We start from the raw sequence: 26710 nt of genomic DNA on the forward strand, positions 1-26710 counted from the left end.
ATTGAAATTCTGCCAGCCATTAAACCAGTACGTAATAATAATAATGCCTTTTTTTTTTTAGTCAGAACTCTCAGGTGGGTGCCATTTCCATTATAAGAGAACGAGGGAGAAGTTCATGGTGAGTACCGGCACCTTTTTTTCTACAAAAATAGCAATAATAATAATAATAATAATAATAAAGTTTTATCTGTTTGAAAACTTCAAAAAAAGGAAACCAAAGTTGAGGGGGAGGTGAGAGAGTTCCTAAAATTATAAAGACCTGAAAACTTGGGACACTATTTCTTGGTTGTTTTAAGTTCAGGTCTCTTAAACTACAGGAAATATTGTAATGTAGCCCCACTATTAAGGGTCTCCAAATAGTTCTAGCATTTAGAACACGGTTAGCAAACCCTTCCTACACCTGTTCCACAGCAGCTGAGAAGTCCAACCACCTGGGCTCGATCCCAACAATATTATACAACAGCGTATATGTTACTGCTATATTTAAAAGTTTACTCTGCATTGTGATTTTGCTGGTACCTTTGTTTGTTATAATGGTTTTGACTAGCATATAAAATTAGACCTGGCATGATGTCACCATTGTCGTGTGGTAGCAGCAGCAACACTTCTCCTTTCCATTCCAGTAGATTCTTATAGAGAACAAAAAGATTCTGTCTCATTTATTTTAATGTAGCAGGATTTGAGTCTTATATGTCAGCGTTTCGTGGCTGCAGGCTCAATATCTATTTCACTGGAGAAGGAAGATTTTCTGTGTTCACAGTGAGACCTATCCTTCCTGTAACCCATGGGTGAAAGCAAGTTTTATAACTTGCTTTGCTTACAGAAGGTTCCAGGATGGACCCCAAGCCATCTCCAGATAGGGCTGGGAAAGGTCCCTGGTTGAAACCCTGGTGAGCTGCTGCCAGTCAGTGTAGACAATACTGAGCTAGATGGATTGATGGGCTGACTTAATATAAGGCAGTTTCTTATGTTTCTATGTGCACTCCCTACCGCTTAAGCCTCCAGCTGAAGAAATGGTACCTTGACATGGTAGGGCCTATCTTAGGAAATTTATTAGTTGCTGTGGCAACTGTGATTTTATTTTCCCCCACACATAGAATAAGGGAGCTGATGGACACAGTTTGGCCCAGATAGCAGCAACTTTTCAGTCGACCACTGCAATTGGCAGGTTGACAGTTGTGCAATTCAGTCATTTTAGACTTTGGATTTAAGGCAGGGAGGCCTCCACAGATGATAATGTTTTACTTCACTGACTTCAAAATATAGTAAGCCATTGCTGTTGCCTTTGGGGCCCTGGAATTCCACTGCAGGTTGATACAGATAACCAAGGTACCCTAGGATAGTTTGGTCATCTGTCTGGGCTCTCTTTGTGAGGATTGCCACACTGACAATGTAGATTTTTTATTATTGGGAAGACCGAACACCTGTCCTTGTAAGGTAACTCACTAGAGTTAATCTCTCCCCCAACATCTACAGCAAGCCTGTATTTAACTTGCTGAATGACCCCACAGTAAGTGTCGTGTGCTGGCAGAAACCTCTGGCACACAACCAAACATGGTTCACATATCTTATGCTACTTGTGTCTCTGTTGGGAAAACGATATGCATCGTGCCCTCTGATAGCTTTATTCTCCAGCTCTTTCCTTTCCTCTGAGAACTCAATTCACAAGTACTTTTTGCAATCTCTTCTCATGTATTTGTTTTCAATGTACTCCCAACCACTACTCTTTCCCCAACAAAAATCATTTTGGTGTCTCCCAGAGAAGGGGCATATTTTCAGGTGGGGGATTTGGCCTGGGGATAGCGCCAGAGGCTAGATGGGGGCCTGGATTAGGAAGTTTAGAAAGGGTCTGAGGACTGATGTTTTTCCTTCAGGTGAAGATATAAGTTACATCAGAACATTGCAATAACAATGCCTTAGGGAGATAAAGTAGGCTACAGTCTTAACATTAAGGTATATATACCATTTTCATACTAGCCATCACCTGTCAACAGTCTTGCACTTGACTTCTCTAGACACGAGCTTAAATTTATTTTATCTTAGAGTTTTCTTCCAAAAATGTATGAGGTTGAAGTTATTTTGCCCTATGCAGATGCAACAGCTGCTAATTTGAGACATCTGCCTCTGTTTCACTCCTCTTTAAAAACTTGTGATATTTGCCACCGCTGCTTCTACCACCACAAGTCATATTTCTTCAGACATTATATTCCTGAATGTGTCTTCCCACTTCCACTGGATATGAAGGTAACAAACACCTGGGGAGTAAATGCTGCTACAGAACATGTCTTTTTTAAAAAAGCAATTTAATTGCACTTGTACAGAGAAACAGAGGAACATTTTAAAAATACAGTATGGTTCTCTCACTGTAGATTACTCATAGTATTATACATGAACTCAATTTGCAAAGGATCTTAATATAGCATGTCAGATTTATAACTCATTGGATTACACTGGCAGCCATAGTGATAATGTTTTGGGAAATAATCCCATAGATACCAACATGGGCTACAAGAATGATCATCCTTCTCCCAACTTCTCCATCCTGTCTCCCTCCCTGTTTTAAAAAGCAGAATGCTGGATTGCCTTCAGTCGTATTGCTGCTGTAAGCGGATAGTGCCTTATGTGAGCATGCAGGTATTTGTGTCTCTCCGGACAGCTAAGCCTTGGGATAAACAGTGACGGCTTCATATCCCTCTGGGGGCCTCATACGAGCTCGTGCATGAGCTTCACAGTATAATTGCCCCTCCACAAAGAAGTAGCCTTTCTGCTTCAGGTTGAGGTTGCAGTCAGAGCACACGAAACATTCAGGATGCCTGTATTTATCACGTGCCTTCACCACTGTGCCACTGTAGATCAAAGAAAGGGAGGTAAAAATAAAAGAAGTTAAAGTTCAATTATGAATATACGAAATCGGGTTTCTTAAAAATAAAAAATAAAAATAAAATATACCTAGATGCCTGCAAGCCAAAATTTGACCGATGAAAACCACTAAGTAAATTTCAGATACCCTCACCTCTGCAGCTCCTGGTCATATGCTGTTACAGCCAATCTGTACAGCATCTGTTAGGCACCCTGCTGAGGTTGAATTTCAGTGGGAGCTAAGAAGAGCATGTAAAATCAAGAAGCTTCGCCAACATTTCTTTTAGAGCAACACAGGCTACGCAGACTTTATTTATAGCATTGTCCCAAACCTTATGTAACCTTTTAAAAATATATGCTGCACCAACAAAATAAAACAAAATGCATAAAAATGTGCAATAAAAAATAGCTCTATAAAGAGGTATGAATGCTTTGAATTTTGTTTAACTTCATGAAAGAGAAATCACAGATACCCACCCACCACTAGATTGGTGTTAACTTTTCCAAAGACCTATGCCATAAATCAATTAGAACGAAAATAAAATATCTTACACAATTCCATTTCCACACTTGTCACACAAGGGCACCTTTGGCACACTTCCCCCAGCAGCAGGTACCTTCGTTACTGGTGCTTTCACACTCCTTATAGCAGGGGCCCGACCATCTGGAGAAAAAGAAAAAAGATGCCACTTTTGTTTACAGGACAGGACAGAGCTCAAGGCTTCTTCTAAGTGTCTTGGGTTAAATGCAATTTAGACGGAGAAAATGGCGTAGGAGAAAAATTATTAAAAGTACTCCCTTAGTGTTACATTCTCATCTGCAAAGTTACTAGATGAGATTGCTAATTAGTATTAAAACAAAACAAAACAAAACAAAACAAAACAAAACAAGGGATTGCCTAACAAAACACATGAAGCTTGATTATTATTTTAACCATCCAAATTCTCTGGCATAATATTGGTGATTTCCTCAATTTTAAAGATGTTTTTAAAAAAGAAGTTCACTAGTTATATGCAGGTGCCATGTCTATATCCTCTCTCCCTTAGGCACATTCCGATAAACCCTAGGGGGCAATCCTCATTCAACACAATTGGATTTACTTCTGAGTTATGGGACTGCTCAGTAAGTTAGGGGATTCCATTTAATTAAGCAATAGATATATGCTGCTACTTTTATCTCCCCCTCTCATTTTTACTGTGAACACATGGTCTGCATATGTTTAACCCTCTTGGTTAACATTTGATATTGGTGTCACTGTGCATGTTCCAGTTAGGCTTTACTTTATTTAGTGCCTTTCTTCCATTATGGAACTCAAGGTTTACAGATCTCTATTTGAATGGCTATCAGGGGATAGCCCACTCTTTGAAGGAATATTTTATTTGAAGTGCACTCCAATCCACGTCTCCCATCTCTGTAAGAAGAGAGAACAGCAACCTTGAAGTTTCCTATCAACAGGTTGAGTAGGCACACAGGTCACCTGGTCACAGTGTTCCCCACAATAATGAGAAGTATCTTACGTCTAGCTAAATTATTGTAATTCTTTCTTAATTCACATCTGTATATGTTAATCATGGCACGCAAATTTTATGCAAGCTTGTGCACTTTTTTGGTGATGTCTTCCCCCTTTTTTGACAATGTGTAAGTGATGTCCTGAGTTGCCTCCTGTTAAGTAATTAACAAGCCCAAAACCTGCTTAGCTTCAGCAAAGTGGCTGCATCCAGAGGCGCTGTCTTGCGTGCAAGATTGGGGGCTGGCATACACCATGTGTGAGTGATGTCATGTAGAAGAAGAAGAAGAAGAAGAGTTTGGATTTGATATCCCGCCTTTCACTCCCTTTAAGGAGTCTGAAAGCGGCTAACATTCTCCTTTCCCTTCCTCCCCCACAACAAACACTCTGTGAGGTGACTGGGGCTGAGAGACTTCAAAGAAGTGTGACTGGCCCAAGGTCACCCAGCAGCTGCATGTGGAGGAGCGGAGACACGAACCCGGTTCCCCAGGTTACGAGACTACCACTCTTAACCACTACACCACACTGGCTCTCAATGTTGCACCAGCAGGAGGAGGCCGAGTGCAGCACAGTTTAGTGCTTGGCTCCTCCTGAGCATAGGAGAGGTAGTTGCATCGTGCAGCTTCCTTTCTCAAGCTCAGGAGGAGCCAAGCACTAAACTGTGTCATGCTCAGCCTCCTCCGCCCTCTCAATATCGAGGGTGCCTGGCCCCTGCCAGCATATATTAAGGGGGCCGAAGAAACCTCTTCCCCTATGAGGTGGCGTGCCTGGCTGCATCATAGAAATGTAATGCAATGTAAGTGAAGAGAGATGCTGTACAAAAATGGCAACTAACCAGATTCATCAGAGACCATGTCTTGGAGAATCTTAAAGGAACCGGACTGACGTGGCTTACTTGATCCTTGCTGATCATCATGTAGCAGCCTGTACACATCAGACTGGGGCACTGCAGCTGGTACTGGGTCACTGAAAAATCAATGAGCTGTATGAGATAGTTAACCAGTAAATGTTCACTATAATTGCATTGTTTAAAACAAAAGTGGAAGGCACAGAACTGAACGAAGTCAGATAATGTTCCATTCTAGCAATGTGCAAAAGAAAATCTACACAGAGAACAAATATAAAGCTCAGAAAATGAAGTTTACCAGTTTCCAAAGGAAATTAAAGCTTAATCACTTTAGATTTAACTCTTGATTTCTAATAATCATCTTATAGGCAACTGGAACATCCCACAAGAAGGGTTAAAGTTTCTATTAGTTACCAGACACAAAATACCCCTAGGGAATAATATGGCATTTCCAAGTTCATACTTGGTGAAAATGAACCCCATCAACAAAAACAACTCAAAGCTTTTTTTTACTGGAATGGTTCCCAAAAGCATGCTTGCCACTACTTGTAATATGATAAATAAATATTTAGTCCAGGAGTGCAGTATGGGTAAAGTCAGTTCACTTAATGAACACCCCAGGGAATCACTGTCCAGAAAATGTAGCTACTTTGTGAGTGCACACAAAATTCTAAAAGTTTAGAGATGACCAATTTCCATCAGATTAGCAGGACAATTGCTATATACTTTAATGTAAATGTAATTTATATAATGGGCAATTTATCTGAATGTCTCATTTCCTGTTGACATCAATTATGGGAATCTTGTGACTGTTTACAAGCTGAGTGCATATAGATTGAGATTTGTTATCAAGTCTCTAGTTGTCAAACTATCACAAAGTAGGAGCTGGACACATAAGGGGAGCTACATACCCATATCAAAGTAACATTTACACAAATTGTATAAAGTTATATAAAAACTTAACCAAACTTAAAACTCTTCATTTCCCTAGGAAGTCACAATATTTTCTTTCAAGCATTTGCCCCTAATTTAAACACAAGTTAGAATGCATAAAATTTTCACAAACCTAAAAACCTTTATATGAAACCTAACCAAACTTCATTTTTAATCTCCCTGGCATGACACAGTGGTTTTCCTAATAATTCTCAATTTAGGCTACATTTTGTCCATCTGTACATCTTCCATAGAACATTTTCACCAAGGTGGCAGTCTTTATCCCACTGAAATTGATGACTAAATAGGCATTGACTTTCAGAATTTCACATTGACTTTCAAATTGGCATGGTTTAGATATATTTAAAAGCCTTAACGACTAATGAAGCAACAATAATGGCAGCACTATTCATGCCTTAGAAATAAGCTAACCATACATTGTGGCTTGGATTACCTTATCGGGGTGGCTTCCCCCAGTGCTGTAGAAACCTGCCCCTGCAGTGTTTCCATAATATTGTCATCTGAATACAATTGCATAGGTGTGTTAAACTGAGCATGTACAATCTTGACACCAGGCAGTTCCATTTCTAAAGGAATGTTGGGGGCCATCTTAGCTGCAGCTTTCAATTCGGTAGGACAGATAGTGCTAACAGTGCTAACTGAAGAGGGTGTGCTACGTCCGCTGCCGCCGTCAATACCGGAAGGAGTACTGCAAACACTGTGCCAAAAACCAGTACACAAAAATACGTGATGCAAACCAGAGAGGAAAAGAAGATGAATAACAGGGAGCAGAAGTATTCTCCAGAGTGACAAAAGTGCCCAAAAGAATCAAATGCAAGAAAAAACACATTTTATGAAACACAACTTTTGTGTATTTTTCTACTGAGTATAATCTGCCATAATTTTAAAGAGATCACAACTATTATGCAAAACTTCTAAGTTTTATAGTTCATCAAATGTTTGTTTGTCTCATACTACCTCCTTCAGCACATAATTACATCAAGGATGGCACAGGTTAATGGCCAGATTCGAACAGTAAATCAGAATCAGAAGAAATTTTGGAAGTTAAAACTTCTCTTGCCAATCGTATGTATAAAATAACAACTTCGTGAGATAATACTGATATTTCCAGTATTGTGCCAATGCATAACTATGATGCTTCCACAGCATTGCAACAGCACTAGTGGAATCTGTTTCCTAAGAACACATTGAGGTAATGGCACCACAAGTCATTCCAAGCACCAGTATGCTAATACAGCAGGTCTGAAGATCTGTTAATTATTTAGTCTTTGATGCCACAGAAATAATCAGATGTGTCAGATTTTCTTCTTGCATTCGTTTTGGATTACAAAAACATGCCTTTGTCAGTTTTTAATTTAGAGTCCTCAATTTTAAATATTCAATAGTCCAAGACACAAACTACATAGACTAGGAATGTATTAGCAGTTGACCACATATTTTTTTCTTGGTTCAGAATTGCTATGTGACACAAATCTCACTGTGGTAGGAAAAGCTGTGCCTTCTTTACCTATTTAAAAGCCATTGGAACATTACCAATAGAATCAACAAATGAGAAGCTGAGGAAAAACACAGGAAAGACTCAAGTTGCTCCTAATGTATTTATTATTTATTGTCATTATTTAATAATTTTTTATGCACAAATTCAGATATATGTGGGGTGGACTACTTGAGTCTAATTCGAATGGGATGGGAGTGGATTACTAGCTAAATAATGCTCAGTTGTGGACAAGCCCTAGAATAGTTATATGACATGATTTGCCTCCTAAGCATGGTTTACTAAGACAGATGGAAACCCCCTTGATCACCTACAGTTAATTTAAAATGGGAGCTTAGGGGTAACTTTGAATATTGCAGGAGGCAATTGGCAAGAAATAAATGGGCAACTTGTACATTTCTCCCATGGTGAGATGCCCATGGGGTGCCCATAGCAGGGAACGAGAGGTGTGTAAGTGCCCTTTTTAGTTGTTAGACGGGAACTGTGGGGAGTGAACAGACAGTTCAGCTGCAGATCCTCTATTGACAACACTAGCATTTCTTAAGATATGTGAAACTACTCTAAGGATGTGGACTTATTTATCAGAAATATAACAGAAATAATAAGGTTTTAATTCTGGATAAACATGCTGTAGGACTAATATGTAAAAACTACAGCAGCATAATCCTACTAAACATGCTACGTCAGAAAGAAATTATACTCTGCATGTGTGCAAAGGACAGCAGCCTTACAGAACAATCCTATGCCTTTTTCAAAAGTAAGACCACTGGTTTCAGTGCATGTTACTGCCTCCCAGACTGTAAGGGTGTAAAATTATTGGACTGGAACCTTAATGTCCTGAATTTGGTGAACATTCACAATGCCAAATTTTGGGAACATTGAAACCAGATTTCTGATTCACCACTTTTAGTGACTGATGGCAATCATATGTAGATTATTTGCTGCATCTACTGATACCTCTTTGAGTTTTCAGACATTCACAATATTCATTATTTGTCATCTTTCTCTGAATTTCAGGTGTTTATTGTCACAAATATTATAAAAAGGGAAATATCACCCACAGCTAAATGGCAGCTTTGTCTACATCATGGATCCTTTTTCACTGAACTAACTTCCCTCAGGGATGCCATGTGGAATTTAAGTAGGACCATGTTGTCAACTGCCTTAAGAAAAGTGCATTCCTTACCATCAAAGGCAAGACAAAGAATTCCAGAAGAGCTGCACATGTGCCAAAGCAAGTAAGAAACTTTACAGTTGCCAGATCACTCAAGCTAAATATCCATACAAGGGGATAGCCATACAGCCACACACCGTTACTCAGAAATAAAACCAGGATCCATGTTTGGAAAGCATGAGCAAAGCTTGTCAATAATGATGCTGTTAACTCCAGAAGCTGAAGTGCACTGTTAACAGCCAGGTATTGTTAGGAGCAATAGGGCACTGCCCACGAGTGCTGCAGAAGGAGAAGGAGTGCATTTAGCAAAATATTTCAGACGCCCACCAGCTGATATTTTATGTTGCTATGTAAACTCAAAAATTATGCTCAGCGTGGAACTATATACTCTGCAACACAACACAACTTATTCTTACAACACAACTCGGCAGATTGGCGAGGGAGGCCTTAGCTATTGCCTGTTGGCGCTGGTCCTAGGGCATACGGGGTACTGCCCCAACAACCTCACACTGATCTCAGCCAGTCTCTCTCTGCCTGCCTGTCTTGATAATAATTTTTATTAGTTTTCAATTACAATCCAATAATAGCCTCGTTATAACAATACCAATTTATACTACAATTACCAATTCCAATCGTTTAAATACTGAATTATATAATTTAGATAAGGTGGCCCCCCGCATGCTAGAATTGATGGTTTGATGATTTTCTTTATTTTTGCATTCCAAAATCTTATTAATTTCAATTACATTCTGGTCATAATAATAATCCCTTATACAGCAATTGCAATATTAATAACTTCTATTCGTGTTGACACATTAAATGTTTTATAAAACTACAAGTGAGGCACTCTGCCTGCCTTCTTGCCTACAAAAAGTCAGAAGGTGGTTCCACCTGTCATCATATCTCACTCCACCTGATGTTGGTCTCCTGGACTTCTGCCCAGCAGTCGAATTGTGCACCAACCCCTGCCCCGCAATTAGTGCTTCAGCACTAGGCATGGTGATGTGCATGCCAGCTTCTGTGGTGGCACCCTGGCTTTGAAACTCCCTGTGCCTTGAAATTCAGTTGGCACTTACTCTAAAAAGCTCAAAAGGTAGCTTTTTTATCTAGATTTGGGGGAATGGTCACTGACATTTAGTAACTTATTTTGCTTTTATTGTGTTTTTAATGGTATGTACAGATGTGAACTGTATTTTACTGAATTTAACTGCTACCCACTCCTAAGATTTTCAGATGAAAGGCGATGTGCAAAACAATCTAACCAAATAAACAAAATAGTATCATTTGCCTATGAAATAGAAAATGAGAGTATCGATGTGTCATTTGTTAATGACACATTAACTGCAAAATAGTCAGCTCCCTGCAGGACATAAACATATGTAGCACTCCATTTTCAACCCTCAAATCACATCCTACATTGAATAATTGTATAAGAATGATCATTAAGCATTCCATAAAGGACAGAAACATCCCTATCAAACTATCCCTGCTCTATTTCATAAGAGTGCCATCTTGTTCTTATCCACTGGTGTCCTTGGATGTACACTGGGTAGCCTTAGCCCGTGGAGGTTCCATATGAGGTCCTTCCCTCCTTTTCTCATTCTCCCTTCTAGCCCAACATTATAGTGTTGTTGTAGTTTGTTTGTATGTACGTTACTACATATTTTAAAGCCCTATAAGTAATGTTACATGTGATATTTCAGTTTTGATCTCTCATGCACCAAACAATTCTCTGATGTAGGTTCAGTTGAAATTAACCTGATTGCAGGCGCATTACTGCTTGGCAGATTGTTGTGATTTTGATCAATAATTGCACAAAAAGTGTGCCCTTTCACTACTATTCTCCATGACAAATGAAACAGGTGTGTCTTTTGGCATTTGATGGCATTTGATCTCAGATTTATAGGTGCTGCAAAGCAAGCATTTATTCATTAGAAGGCTTTACAACATACTGAAATAGCATTGTTACTGTTTTCATTAAAAAACAAAACACCATGCACCCAGTTACAGATTACACAGAGAAGTTATAACCTGCTTGGGCCTGAGACTATGAAAGGTTTGGGCCGAATGTTATGCTTGTGTTCAAAGTAGCCCAAGTCCTGGAGAAGAAGAAGAAAAGGAAATACAGGGTTGTTGTTTTTTTAACTTAAGCAAGCATCTTTGCTTTCAGAAAAGATTAGTTAACATACATGTTGTAAATTATTGAGTTGTAAGTTATATAGTAGTAACATTAATACATCTGATGTTATTGTGAGAAAAAGAGAACAATAGGAACAATCAAGCCAAAGTTAACTTTTTAAGCCTACACATAGGATGAGGCTGCACACCATTTTTCTATATTGCCTGTTGCAATCAATAAGACTTGCAGTCTGATCCTATCCATGTTTACTCAGAAGTAAGTCAAACCAATGGGGCATGCTCCTGTGTGCATCTTGTGTGTGCATGCACATAGGATGTGCCTTCAGTATTTAGCTTTGGCTGGAATGTGCTTAATAATAATAATGTCCTGTGTAGCCAACCCTCTGAAAGAGAAATGTCTATAATATTGGTCTTGCTTATTTGAAGATTCATTTTAGAGGTAAATTTTTTGAATAACACTTTGTATATTTTGAGCATCAGGAAAGAAAGAAAAAAGAATAGCAAGAGCTGGACTTGAGACCATGAAGCCAGTTAAACAGATGTTGCAGCAAAAGACCATCTTAGAGCATCTTACTTACTTTGCAGGTGAATTGGGGATAAGGCCCCGTAGCTGTCCATGAAGAGCATCATGTATATTGCCAGATGAATACAGCCCAATGGGAGAGTTATAGGCAGAGCTCACCACCTGTCTTTTGTTATCGAGGTTTGCTGCTGCAACAAAAGGCTGGGCCCTTCTGTTGTGAGCTGTACCAATGGGCTTGAATTCCTGTGCACAACAGGCAGACAAAATACACAAAGCTACAATGCACATTAAAGCCAATAACAAGCACAACTGGCAATGCTGCTACTTATTAATGAAACGCATCTTGCTGCAAACCACTAAGCAAGCATCCTGTGTTTCACCATAGAAAATATAGGGAGGAGTATAGGGAAGATCTATACTTATAGACAATAACATGTCATTGCTAATTTTTGTAGAAGAAACTGTAAATTTGGCTGGACTTGCTGATCATATGGTCGGCGGTTCGAATCCCCGCGGCGGGGTGAGCTCCCATCTTTCGGTCCCAGCTCCTGCCCACCTAGTAGTTCGAAAGCACCCCTAAGTGTAAGTAGATAAATAGGTACCACTTTATAGCGGGAAGGTAAATGGCGTTTCCGTGTGCTGCGCTGGTGCTGGCTCGCCAGAGCAGCTTCGTCACGCTGGCCATGTGACCCGGAAGTGTCTCCGGACAGCGCTGGCCCCCGGCCTCTTAAGTGAGATGGGTGCACAACCCTAGAGTCGGACACGACTGGCCCGTACGGGCAGGGGTACCTTTACCTTTAGATATTACATAAGAGGTGCAGTCAAAATTAGCAGCCACCATGCCTTCTGTCTTCCCTAGTAACTTCTAGGATTCCCAATATGAGTCAACTCACATTGTCATTGAAATTTATTTGTCCCTGCAAATTGCATCCAATAAAGGGACATGGGATTGGCAAAACTCTGCATTACACATGTAATGACATAGTTTGGATTGCTAGACGTTATCAGGGATTGGGGAGGGGGTTCTCTGTCTCAGATTTAATAACAGAAACCTGCAATCCTTTGCATATTTAATTTGGGAGTAGGTACCATTTAAATCAGTAGGATTTATGTCGGAGTAAACATGTTTCAGGTTAAACTGTGAAAGGATACTTTCAGTCAGTTTGGGACATGGATAGCTTGCCCTGGCTACAAGGCATTGGTAACTTTAAGACTTCGATATTGCAGTGCTCTCTGTGGAGTCAATATTGGGCCCAGTCTGGAAGCTCCAGCTGGTGCAAAATGCTGCAGCTGGATTGCTAGTAGGGCCAAACTACCACCAGCGCATGACTCTAGTGCTTAAAAGCTTGTGCTGGCTATCCATATATTACTGGGCCAGGTTCAAGGTTCTTGTATTAATTACTGCAGGATATTTATAGCCGTCAAATCAAAAAATCATGTTTTTCTAGCAAGGCACATAATAGGGGCTGAAGCTCATAGAGTTTTCCTTCGGTTCTTACTAGAGAAGACTGTGAGATCACTTCCCTTTTGTGTCCTGACAGGAAGAGGTATAACTTGGTATGCTCCTCCCTTCCTGGGCACACCTTTTTTTCTTACAATACCTGTAACCTCCAGCTCAGACTCCATCTCTAAGCTAGACTTTAATGTCTCTTAGTAACTTAAATAGCATTTTAAGCCTGCCTACATTTTGCTGCCATAACTGCTGTTCTTGAAGACGTAGACTGAGTGAGTAAATGTTATTTTCACTTTGCCAGAAAACCTATTGTGTGGTTATTATTTGAGGGGGAGGAAAAGGTGGGTAATATCAGGAAAATCCAGTCTGCCTTAAAGCACCCTGGTTTGTTAATGCTAAAAGGCTAAAACTAGCTTATACAAGCTCCCTTTTAAGTGGCAAAGGAATGGCACTCTGCTCAACTCAACAATGTGAGGAAGGATAAAATCTAATAAATATATCCTCTCCTAGCCTCTAATCAAATCCCAACAATTACAAGACAACAATTTGGGGTCAGATATTTTAAGGACCACTAATTTCTTATATCCCTGCCTAATTGCTGAGGTATTTGGGGGGAGTCACTGTTAGTGATCCCCCATAGCTCACATGCACAGTTCGTAACTATGCATTCAGTATTGTGGGTCCAATTCTGCAGAATATGCTCCTGGCTGGGATCAAACAGTCCGCCTCTCTGTTTGACTTCTGGTACTAATTATTTTAGCAGGCATTTTAATGCTAAGATTTTCTGATTTTATGTTTTAACCAGATTTGTGCTTATTGAATTTTTTGTAACATTGTTTACCACTTAGAGGCTACTGTTGAAACAATCCTAATAATATTTTGCAGGAGGGATTCAAGCACATTCCAGGAAATTTAGGTTTGTGCAATTAGTGTGGATCAAAGTACTCTAGCACAACAAAGCCATTAAAAATAATAATCTGATTTTTTCAGTTTGGAAAGTGATAGGCGAATAGCATGGAATAAGCAAATGATTCACAGGAAGATGTATAAACACCCTGTAAGCAAATCAAGATGAATGCTCCTTGTTGTATATCATGGGTAGGCAAACTTAGGCCCGGGGGCCAGATCCGGCCCAATCGCCTTCTAAATCTGGCCCACAAACAGTCCAGGAATCAGCGTGTTTTTACATGAGTAGAATGTGTCCTTTTAATTAAAATGCATCTCTGGGTGATTTGTGGGGCCTGCCTGGTGTTTTTACATGAGTAGAATGTGTGCTTTTTATTTAAAATGCATCTATGGGATATTTGTGGGGGATAGGAATTCATATTTCCCCCCAAAAAATATAGTCCGTCCCCCCACAAGCTCGGAGGAACAGTGGACCCCCTGCTGAAAAAGTTTGCTGACCCCTGTTGTATATCCTCCCACAAACGCATCAGAACAAATGCTCCATAAAGACCAGATATAATCTAACTTCTGCACAAGCTTTGTGCGAGCAAGTCAAGATTACTGCTAAATAAAGAAGCTGTCTGGCAGAGCCCACAGCAATTTTTGAAATGAAAAGGCTAAATAGCCATTTAATTTTTTTTTAATGCATCTATTTTCCACATGTATTAACGTCTAGGCATATTTGCTCGAAAAGTCTCACAGCCATAAATCAGCTTAACCTTCAGTAAAAAAGACATGGACACATAATAGGTATATATATATGTGTGTGTGTGCGTGTGTGCGCGCATGCTAGATCAGTGTTCTAAAAGTAGACAAGACTAAACTGAAAAAGACCCAGCATATAAGCAAACACCATAGTGTGGAGTTCTAAATAGAATGCTTCCAATATCACTGAAGTCAAAGGACAAATGTGCCACTGAAACCAAAAGCCTAGATCTACAGCCTACTTAAGTGAGGCTATTCACTTCCTTGAGTCATTTTGGTTGATTTAGTAAACTAATCTTTAAATAGTGTGGGCACACCTGGCATTGAAATATCTTGTAAACTCAGCCACATGTTTCAGCTGTGCACATTCTGTAGCTAGAAGCAAATGCAGCAAACCCATAGCATGCCATATTTAGCACATCAGCATCCTAACAATAAAAGCTGCAGTTGTATTTTTTTATTCAAACACCCACCCTTCGTCCATATAGCTGAGAAAATATTCTTAAAAATATGAGAGAAATAATTGTTAATATCTCAAAAGCCAGACAGGTTGAGCAAGATTTCCACTTGTTTGGTATATCAACCTAATGGGATGGTTGATAAGTGCAAAGGTTTATACTATCAGTGGGGACTACTTCCAAGTAAATGTGCTTGTGGAATCAAGGTGCATTTCTAAGAATGCAAGTAAATCCTAGTCAGAAACCATGTTATATGTAAATTAACTTTGATAAATATATCATCAACTAGTTTTTAACTGGGATTAGTTTACAGATGGAAGTGCAGAAAGAGTGCATATTATAACAACATCATATTTGTAATGTCTTACTGTAAAAGTATATCATTGCTGCAATGAGTTTGAGTTAATTTTAGTTTCTAGAAATATCACCATGTCCACAAAGTGTAAATGGCAAAGCAAGCAACAGAAAAAATAACAGTCCAGCTTTTGCATTTATTGTATGAATAAACCTCTAAAATTTGGCTGATTTGTCTGATAAATTCACTGAGAACTCAAGACCAAATTTAAATAGTAATCACTGCACATAATTTATAAGTCCCAACAAAGCTGTTAGGGGCATAATCACACAGATAGCTCTAAATGGTGGACACCTTTTGAATTTTACAAGCAGCAGAAGAGTATTCTCAAACAAACCAGTTGGCCTATTTATCAGGATGGCATTGTATAGGTTAAAATGTGTGGTTTGAAAAGACCATTTTCAGCATTGTAAAATGAATTCAGTATTTTTGATTTTGACATATTGTATTGTTACTGAGATTTTAAAGAATGCAGTATTTCTATTATGCATGCCTTAGTTTCCAAATATTATTACTATTCGAGCTCACTGTATGGTGTGCCCCTAACAGATATCATAAGTTACTTCAGATCAGTTCATCTAGAATAATGACTACCCGAATGGGTAATCCGTTTAGTGTCACACACTAACTAACCATAAGCATGCATTGTTAAGAAAGTTACATCATCAGTATTACATCCAGGATGGCTATAAATCAACCAGGCTGAGGATACAGTAGAGGGTTTCTGCCTGACCAAGGAAGATAAGACTCCCTCGGAATTCTGAGACTTTAAAATTTCAATTTGGGGACACATCCACATTATACATTTAAAGTACTATTATACCACTAACAGTCATGGCTTCTCCCAAATAATCCTGGGAATTGTAGCTTGTTAAGGCTGCTGTTAGGAGACCCCTGTTCTCCCCACAGAGCTACAATTCCCAGTGTGGTTTAACAATAAGTCCCTCTTCCCAGGAAACTCTGGGAATTGTAGCCCTGTGAGGGCAGGGGGTCACCGAACAATTCTCAGCTCCCTTAACAAACTACAATTCATAGGATTCTCTGGGAGAAGCCATGGCTGTTCAAGTGATATACAGTAATGTATGGTGCAGATGTGGCTTGGGTTAAGACAGTAGACTTATTTGGGTTAGGTGTGATACTCAGGTGAGTGAGGATGGGTAAATTTAACCAGGGGTCCTTGGGGCCTTTCCCTAGAAGCTGTTTTCAGTGTCAGGACTCGGCTCTGGAACATGTGAGGTATTAAGAATTTAATGGCTCAAGATCATGTCCAGAACAGATGTAAGAATCTTACAGCTTCCAATGGTTTTTCATACAAAAGTATAGGGATGTACTGCTTTAAGATATCTTATGTTTAACAGGAGGTTAACTAGACATTGGGAAACATAATAAAAATATAAGTAAGCTGCTGCAAAATACAATGGGAATGCTGCTGATTTAAAGCGATTTCTACCTGTGGTTCAGCTTCCAAGTTTACTTTGAATGGATGTGGACTACCATCTTCTGTTATTTGCGGAGACCACATTCTTGTTTCTGCCCTGTAGGGTGAAAAATGAAGAATCCTTAATATAGCACATCTGCATTCAATGTGTTATGCAATCCTAAAGCCCCCAAAGCTTTTGTCTCCCTTTTATCACAACATGAAAACTTATCTTTTAAGTAAGTTAACTGTTTATTTGTATATTAAATCTTATGAAAAGTAGACAATACTGAATTGGTAACTAAAGAAAAATAGGACAGTGGTCCTTTAGTTTTTGTTGAGCAGGGAAATTTTCAGATAATGCTTGTAAGCTTACTTGTGGCAAAAGAAAGATAAGAGGAATTGTGAAAGTCTAAGGATGCTTCCAAATGGGGGTTTAATATTGCAAATAGGTCATTGGCAACAAGTTATGTCAACTTAACAGAATTATCTCAGACAGGGTAAATCTAAATTAAATGTGGGTGGGATGCAAGCTGGCATTTTGAAATCAATGTGTATGGATGCTGTGAAAAACTTTGCCTAAGCAGCACTGATTCCCCCAATAAATATCTATCTGGGAGCACCCCATAGCAATACAGGCAGGAGTGACTTGCTGCGTGGGGTGGAACCACCATACCAGCTTCCTAGCAGATGGGCTGCTGTTGCTTACTCAGAGGGAGAGGAAGGGAGAGGCAGTGGGGATGTTGGCACTAATCTGCTGGTGTGTTTGCACCACACCAACCTCCCCACTGCCTTGTCCCTCCCAGTAAGCAACAGCAACACACCTACCAGGAAGCTAGCAAAGTGGCTGCGTCCCAACTGGTGAGCCACTTCTGAATCTAAAGAGTGTCTTTTTAAACAAAACATAAAATGGATACAATCAACCTGTTTTGGGGTTTTTTTAATAGAAAAGGTTGTGCTTGGTAAGAATGTGTACAGTGGAAAAGCTGAAGCATGTAAGGACAATGGTAACATCAAGAATAGAATGGGTGGGCTATATCTTACAATGCAATTAGGCGAAATGCAAACTTTTGCCCTTTACTGCAAATTGAGCTAGGATTTAGAATTTGGTTGCTTTGGTGTCTGTGAGAAGAAGCAATGCCCCAAGTTTCCATGGACAATAGCATACTGGAATTTGAACCAGCAGCCTTGGGCCTGGAGACAACTTTCCTTATACCTCAGAGTCATACTCCCTTGCTGAATTCCTTGTTATCTTATCCAGCTACTGTCTCCAGTTTCTGCAGTCTCACACTCCTCTTGTTGAGTCCTGCAGGGCCCTGACTAACTAAACATTGTGCAATCCAATTCCAGCTCACTCTTGAGCAGCAGGTTATTCTGTGCTCATGCTTTCTCCCTGTCTTTACATTGCTTGCTTCTGCCTGATTGGCCCCTTGACTACCATTTCTTGCTCTCAAATCACCCATTGATGAGTGGCCTGGGAGACAGCCTCATTCCATTGTGTGCCTTCCCTTCAAGGCCAAACTGAGTACTATTTTGTTTCGAACCTGTAAGGAGCAGTGCTGTTTAACAGTGGGACTATTTAGTAGAAAATAGTCTGAGAAGCTGCAGAAGATATATTACACCAAGGGAAACAGGACTAGGAATTGTCATGGCAATCTTGCCACATTATCATGCCAAGAACATCTAGGAGGTTGGGCCCAGAAATCTATTGGATCCATGGCTATGAATGTTTGTAATCATCAGATAATGGCAAACTTTGATGGGAAATATTGAATCCATTACAGTGAGAACTTAATTCGTTCTGGAGGTCCGTCTTTACCTGAAATTGTTCTTAACCTGAGGTACCACTTTAGCTAATGGGGCCTTACACTGCCGCTGCACCACCACCGCGCGATTTCTGTTCTCATCCTGAAGCAAAGTTCTTAACCCGAGGTACTATTTCTGGGTTAGCGGAGTCTGTAAGCTGAAGTGTCTGTAACCTGAAGCGTCTGTAACCCAATGTACCACTGTATTGTACTCCAAGCATATGGCAAAATCTTACCTCTCAATTTTCAGACAGAGTTGGTGTGACGCTGCTTTAATTCTCTCTTGTGCATCATTGTGAGTCATGTTCTCTGTGCCATAGCCATCAATAGCTATAATGATGTCACCAGGGCACAAATTGGCTTGTGAAGCTTTGCTTCCTGGAGTGATCTGAAAGAAACACAAGATGTTTCTTTTAAATGATAAGTAGACCTGTTTCCACATAAGAAGTATTGATTTCAGTGCAACTTATTTTGACACAAATAAGGGAGGTGGTGAAACTTCACTTAATTTCGAGTATGAGCTGTAGTTGATCTATGACTCATTGTGACAGGCATGTAAGCATTAGCTTCTATTTTTTATTATTATTTTGGTGCTAGCTGATATTTTAGCATTTATTTATTTATTTCATAAAATTTATACACTGTTGATTGTAGAAAAAACAAAGCTGTTTACAAAAAAACTCAATAAAATTATACGGCAATAGTTTAAAACATGCGAAGAGTTAAAATACTAAAACAAGCTTATGTTCAGAAGAGTTTTGGTGCTGCCAGTGAGGACAGACAACTGTCATCTACATTATGTTGCATGACATAGAATGTGCAGCAAGGGACCATGAGTCAGCAAGTCTGTCTGCAATGGTAATACAGATTTCTCAGTGTTTTATATGAGTTATAATGCCATTGTTTAGCAGTATGGATGTATAAAACAGAAACTTGCTCTCTAATATTTTCTTTATCTGCTTTGCATATGGATGGGGTGATGATGGTTGGCACACAGGTTATATAATTTGTTGTGCTTTATCCAGTTTTATGCATGTAACAGGTTTTGTGGTTGGCTTAATACTTTTGAAATTTGTCATAATTACAAAACAGAGGAAATAGCAAACATTGCTCACTCAAGTCTGGTGTGGGTGATGGTTGCGGCCTGGCAACCTTGGGACTAGTTTCTGCCATGAACCACTCCTTCCTATGGTTTCTACACCTCTCCTTGTGAAAGAGAATGTTAAACTGCGCAAGCCTTTTCTAGAAGGCTGAAGAATTCCAGAAATATTTCTCTCTTCAAAAAATACCAGACATGAAGTATGTCTGATACAGAGTTTAGCAAGTGATATATTGGCTTGAGCAAATGCTAAGGGTTTTGGAAGTTCCAGACCTGATCTCCTCCTCAGCACATTCCAGTGTTCCACAGTGTTTAGAGTGTCAGGCTAGAAGCTGGGAGTCCAGGGTTTAAATCTCCACTTAGCCATGGAGTCCACTGGGTGACCAATCACTATTTCTCAGTCTTACCTACCACACAGGGCTGTTGTGAGGATAAAATGGAGAGGAGGAGAAGCATGTACACCACCTTGAACTCCTTGGTGGAAAGGTGGGATTCTAATTGTAGCAAGAAATAAAGATTTCAGACAACTGAAATGGTTTCCAAACTCTTGGGGCATTGTCACAAAGTGACCAAACAGAGAATATAGTCTCACTTCGGGGATGCATTTTTTAAAATTATAATTTTGCCATGGAGAACACTTAGGGGTAATTTCTGGTATCTTACAGTTTCTGTACAATGCCCTGCACAGCACAGGGCATTTAGAAATCTCATCTGGTTCAGCCTTTCCTAGAATGTACCAGTTCAGATTTCAGATAGGAGATTCCTTGTCTACATAATTCGCCCCTCGTATGTGAAAAGCTAGTGTGACTGAAAAAGCTTTTGATGTGCTAAAAATTTGTATGCGTACCCATGTTGGATTTCTACCTGTCGTGCCATTAGTAAAGGCTCACCAACCCTACTAGGGAATAAAAGTTGTCTGCCTTACTAATGTGTGGTTCTTACTGATGTGTGTATCCTGGTTCTCAAAAGAGAGAGAGAGAGCTATTGCTTGGAAGCATCATTCCTTGATAAAGCTTTTTTGTGAAATATGACAATGTTGTAATCTATTTGTCAATTGCCTAATCTGTAAATCCAGCTTCTTACAGTTATTAGATAAGAAAATATTTTGCTTCTTGCATTGATGTGCTTAACTGTCTCTTAGCATGCTTTGATTAATCCACAAACTGCTCTTTTTGCCTTAGTTGCATTTATTTTGGTGGCCTTCAAACAAGCAGTGTAGTATGTTGACGATTGGGCTGCAGTTCAATCCACTTCTATACTTAGCTTGTCTGGATTATCTGCCCTGAGGTTTTACATTTGCTTGAAACCTTCCAGAGGGTTGTCTTACTGTATTTGGTTTGGGTAACCACAGATAGCTTTTTGATTATGACATCACTTCTCTAGATAAACAGGTGGTAGTAGCCCCTTCTGTCTCTCCCTTGTGAAGTCTTTACCTGATTGACTAGGCTACTCTGTTTTGCTATGGTCTGTTTAAAACTCTACGCTGCTAGAAAATCAATTCCAAAAAGATTTATTGCTTAATTTGAAAGCTATTTTTGAATGATCATGCTGTCTTGTCACAAATTGATGGGAAATTGGCATAGCTAAAGATTTTTTTTTTAAAAAATATGTACATCTTCATCTTGAAAAACATAGATTTGTCCTGTATCATTTTCCTAAGGATTCAGTACAATTCTCTTAAAATGATAGCCTGAGCCACTAGGAAACAAGTCCCTCATCCGTAAATACCTTTACTTAGAAAAGTCCAATAAGCTGTCATTAAAAGCTCCCGATAGTGGAAAGTTAAAACTATACAATGTATGGTAGACACTATTGCCTTGATGCAATTATTCTTTGAAGGTGTGGCTTCCTTTAATGTGTACAACATGGGGAACCTGCAGCCCTCCAGATGTTGTTGAGCTATAACTTCATTCAGCCCCACCATGTAGCCAAAGACCTGGAATGACAGGAACTGCATCTTCTGAAGGGCTGCAGGTTCCTTGTCCATGGTATACATGGATCCCACTCAATCTTCAGGTGTTCCAGCACTCACTTCAAATAAGGGTTCAGTTCTGGATGTGCAAAGAGATGCTCACACAGAGTTTGTTCTTTCCATTGAAATGTATAGGGAAAGTCTGATTATGCAGGAACTCAACTTCATTTACCGGTATTTGGAGTGCATGCAGACATTCAACCTGAGATAAATGTATTCTTAAAACTGTAACTGTGGCTGTGTTCACACTTCCATTTACTGTGCACTTACTGTGTTTCCACTGTTCAGTTTTAAATTTGTGTTCACACAGTGTTATCAAAAATGCATATGTATCCTGTACTTTGTTATAAAATGCTACGGTTTGGTGTTTTGTTTCTCAAACAAAATAATTAGACTCCCATGTATATTTCTTATGGTTTGCACATGGATAGTTCAAGATACCCTCAAGCCAGTTACCTTAAAAATGGTTAACCTAAGCTCCTTTAGGGCCATTGATTTTAGAACTTGCTCTGATAATCCATATCTTTTGGATCAAGGAGTTAAGGTTTTATTGAACTGATTTAAAGTATTCTGGGCGTTGGGCCCGCACTTTAGAGATCCATTTCTAAATACTGAACTGTTACATATAAATGAGAAAAAGAATCAAAGTAGTTGACATATGTTAACGTCAAACAGATGTACCAGTAAAACTCAAGGCATCCGTCTTCACATTTGTCTTTTTATGTAAACACGCCTTGCAGTGCGGAGCAGTAGGCCTTGAAACAGACAGTTAATGAGTCTTGTTCAGCAGCTCCCAAAGCTACTTGTCTCACAGTGACTCAGATAATACCAAACAATTTACTTCTCAGTAATTAGGTATAAATGCAGCTCCTCTTTTGTTAATAGAACTTTAAACTTGACTGAGCTTATTGTAAACAAATGCAGGCAAGAAGCCTAGCATTACTAAAATACTTTTCTTGAGAGATAATGGAAAGTCCTTCCCTCTTATAATGCCATAAAAGGCAATAGGAGTCCAAAAACTCCACAGTGTCTTCTATTGTTTTTAAGCTCAGACATTGTTTCCCTTTCTCCAGTGTGTCCATGTCATATGCCATAAGCATTCACCACATCAGCTTACATGTGCTTTGTGCATTTTATGAAGGTTAAACACTCAGAGTGCATGGAGTTCTGGTGAAACAAACTACTCTTTGTTTACGGTACTAGCTAGCTGTGTTGGTTTTTCTTTAAGTGCCTAAATGTAGTACCTTAACTCTAACAAGAGTTCTCATTTGAAATACTGTTAAGTCAGCAATAATTCTTCAACTCCTTACACTGGCATTTTTTATTTGTGTAGTACTTTTTCAATCAGACTGCAAATTTGAGAGGATAATACGTTTAGATATTCTCATTCTGCAAGGAATACTAGCTGTATCTGTAGCATCCAGTGAAACTGAAGTTGTTTGTAAAATAGTGATATTGAAAGTATATATCATGGAATTTTTAACACTTAAAGGGCACAATCTGCTCTGTAAGGCTACGATCCAGTGCATAGTTATTTGTGAGTAATCACCACTGAATGCAATGGGAATCTATTATGAGTAAGCCAACAAAGGGACGTACTGTTAATCACTTTTCAAAGATCTATTAATGTCAGTTAAGGATGTGCCTGTCATTTCAATTGACCTCAGTGAGATTTAAACTATACTTTGTTTTAGCAGGAGCATTTTTATTTTTGTTATTTATTTCAAATATTTATCCTATCTTTCAGTCTGTAGAGGTCTTCAAGGTTGTGGCCAATTAATTCTACTTGTGCATGCAGTAAAATGCATGCAGTAAAATGAAATAAATGAGAGAGGTGTTGAAATCACAGTTCTTGCATAAGGCATTGGCACTGACTTTATTTGATCAGCATTATAAAGTAATGGAAAATGCAGAAATGTGAATTCCAAAATTAGGTCTCTCAGTTTTTGTCCACAATGGCAACATTCCACATCCTTGTGCATGCTGCCTCAGAATAAAGATATGGAGTGGCTGTGCATGTTTGGGCAAAAATGTATATCAATCTGGATGGCTCAAAAAGGATTTATGCTCCTGTAAAGGACGTTGTGTACAGATGGTGTGGCCTTGAAATAGTTTCTTGCTAATGAATCAATCCTAAAACTATATCACCTCTTTGCTGATTTTTGAGGTCAGCAAAGTAACCCGAACTGATTCAGTATGAAGACTCTCTGAGTTAGCATTGTAATGTACATGTTAAGTTGCTCCTAGATGAACTCAATAAAATTACTAACCTGATTTGCTTTAGGGAAGTATATCCCACTTGTCAACAAGTTCCCAGTTACAAACCAACAGGGTGAGTGTGTAATCATTTTGAAAAATATATGAAGATAGCACTCAGAAATGTCTACATTTGATCCTTCAGTTGTCCCCTTATTAGGCACAACTAATTACAACATTACCCCACTCTCCCCGTGAACTCTCATTATGCTGATTTTGTGTGAACTTACCCTAAGTGTGAAAATGAATATGTATAGCGCCTTTCCCCAAGAAGGCATCCTGCAAATTCCTTTTGTACAACTTAGTTAAACTAGTTAACTGACACCCAGCTGTGTTGTTGTATAGAGATGCACATCTGGAGTGGCTTGAGGAGGTGATGAAATGGAAAAGCAGTGGGCTAGAAACGGATTGTGCCCCCTTCTCTACCTTAAATTTCTGACTCCTTGAGTTTCTTTTCACTAGAATAAGTAGCATAAGGGTTTCAGTCGAAGAGTTTGCATGATGTTCCATTCTTTATATATGCCATCTTTGTGCTTGAACAGGGAAGACAACATCCTTTTTAATTTTCAAGTTATCATATGCACATTAGCGTTCCAGTTAGGTGAAGTGAAGTGGGTGGCTGTGTACCTCTCAGTTTGAAAGCAAAACAGCACAACCAAAAATAAGGAGGTGGTTTCTATAAACTTGAGGGAGCCCTGGGTAGATTGAAGTATGCAAGTTTGTAAATTAAAAGAAAACCCCCAAAATGGTCCAAGAAAAACCTGTGAGTTTCCAGGGCATACAGAATATGATACTAGTTGAGCCTATATGGAGAAAGCAAGAAGAGACACATCTTATTTCATCAGAGATGGAAGTTCTAGGTTCACATTAATGCTATGGTTAGGAACTCCTGTATTTGCTGCTACATTTTGCTTTTTTTGAGGAAACTCAAGTATGCAAAAAATTGAATTTATCCATTGGAGGTGGGAGGAAGGCTCTGAAAGCAGTGGAGGGGTGAATAATCAAGATGTTACAGGAGGAAGCAAAGGAAAAGAAGACACATTCTCCAGTTCCTTAGTCTCCAAACCCTGACTCCCCTTCATGTAGAAACAAAATGCTCAAGTTTAGGGCTGGCAGCCAGACCCAAGCTTAAGCTCTCTAGCAGCATTTATGGGGAGGGGGCAGGGGTGGAAAAGGTGTCCTCCCACCTTCTCCTAAGCAGTGCTATAAATGCCCTGTTCCAGGTTGTCTGAAGCTAAGTGGTGGGGGGTGAGGGCACTGCACTGCAAAATTGTGTTGCAAATTTGGCCCTATTCCAAATCCCACTGGATTCAATGGGGTCACAGGTAAGCGGATTACAGGACTGCAGTCCAGTGAATCCTGTGTCCCCTTACCTGAGAGTGATTCCATTGAATTGAGTGGTCTTCTTCTTCTAAAGAGACATATCTAGGATTGCACTGGTAACCATTCATGTGGGTTGAGTAGATGAATACTACATCAGAGTAAGGGGTGCATGGGAAGAAATAGCAGTGTCAAGTCTGCTCACTCTTCTTGACAAGCATATTAAAAGAAACCCTTCAACCATTGATTGCACAGTGCAAAATTAACAACCACCTGTGTTGTGTTCTTTAAAAATACAAAGCATTCAGCAAAGCATGTCTTGTCTGAGGATGAGCAAAACACTATCACCTCCTGCAGACTCCACACTTCCACAACTTCAAGGATGCCATTGTAAGAAAAAGAAAAGAAAAGAAAAGGGAAAAGGACATACCCTGGATATGATTAACGGCTGCTTAAAATCTATCCCTCCTGTCAGCCTGAAGCCCCAAGGCGCCGGTCCTGGGAGGACAACGTTCTGTGGCATTTTTCAGCAATTTTCTGAGGGTATCTTTAATGGTTCCCTTTTCTTCTTCCACCTCCCTAGATCTCTGTAAGAAAGGGTTCCTGTCAGCTTGGCTGTGGTTCCCTGGACTGAGCAGTAGAGCCTCTCTCCAGCACGCCTCAGAAGTTTTCGCTTTCCAGCTGCTGTATATCACCCCTTTATCTCTGCTCCTCAGTGACGTCAGCAGTCCCAGGCTGCCTCCACTCAGAGGGGGGAGCAGTACCAACTTTGGTAAACTAAAACCTGGACACTGCTCTGTGGACTTTACAACTCCCAAGCAGCTTATTAGCTGTTTCCCAGGAGTCTCCCAAGCCTGCACTCAGTGGCGCTTCGGGTTACAGCCTCCTGTTGGCCTCTTAAAACTGGCCGGCTTCCTTTTTGATGATGTGGTGATTGAATTGTGCATCTCTTGACCACCGAATCTGTGCTCTCTAACTCTCTGGCTGTCCTGCCAGTCAATTAATACGCACCTCAGAATAAATAAATACATAGTCTTCCTTAGTTTGCCTCTGCCTCTGTTTCCCCTCCGCTCTTCTCCCTTGATTCCTATGTGCTGAATTTTGGTTAAGTTATTCAGGAAAAGTCCCTGTTCCCTTGTAAATTCATCATGCATATTGATGGCACTTTATAATAATTAAAAATGGCAAAATATTTATATTATATAAATAATTGGTTTGCAAAAGAGACAGTTTGCCAAGCACTCATTTCCCTGCTATTCACTTCCTATATCATCTCTTTTCTTCATATTAATATTTAAAATTGCTACTATAAGATTTATTCATGAATTCATTTTATTTCTTAGTGTGTTTGTCCTGCCTTTTGGCCAAGAGAAAAGGCTGAATTTCACACAATTTGCATTCTGGTTTTTTTCAAAGAACTCAGGGTG

At 39.5% G+C, this 26710-nt stretch overlaps 2 protein-coding genes across 3 annotated transcripts in view; one reads left to right on the plus strand and one right to left on the minus strand.

Annotated features, from left to right (window-relative positions):
• The window catches only part of CFAP96 (cilia and flagella associated protein 96), a 100199-nt gene that overhangs the window by 28826 nt on the left and 44663 nt on the right, over positions 1-26710 (plus strand). The window lies entirely within an intron of this gene.
• Positions 1755-26151, minus strand: PDLIM3 (PDZ and LIM domain 3). Of its 2 annotated transcripts, XM_083458413.1 has the most exons (8): positions 25714-26151; positions 18873-19024; positions 16865-16949; positions 10868-10935; positions 6601-6864; positions 5202-5332; positions 3412-3523; positions 1755-2846 (listed from the first exon to the last, which is right to left on the minus strand). In XM_083458413.1, exons 1-8 carry the CDS (start codon positions 25804-25806, stop codon positions 2657-2659), a joined length of 1095 nt encoding a protein of 364 aa, XP_083314539.1. In that variant the 5' UTR covers positions 25807-26151; the 3' UTR covers positions 1755-2656. The 2 variants fall into 2 exon arrangements, with proteins under 2 accessions (XP_083314539.1, XP_083314540.1); XM_083458414.1 differs by lacking the exons at positions 6601-6864; positions 10868-10935 and adding an exon at positions 11554-11741 and having other exon boundaries at positions 25714-26143.

The sequence above is a fragment of the Podarcis tiliguerta genome (assembly GCF_965153285.1).
Source record: "Podarcis tiliguerta genome assembly, chromosome: 9".
Lineage (NCBI taxonomy): Eukaryota > Metazoa > Chordata > Lepidosauria > Squamata > Lacertidae > Podarcis > Podarcis tiliguerta.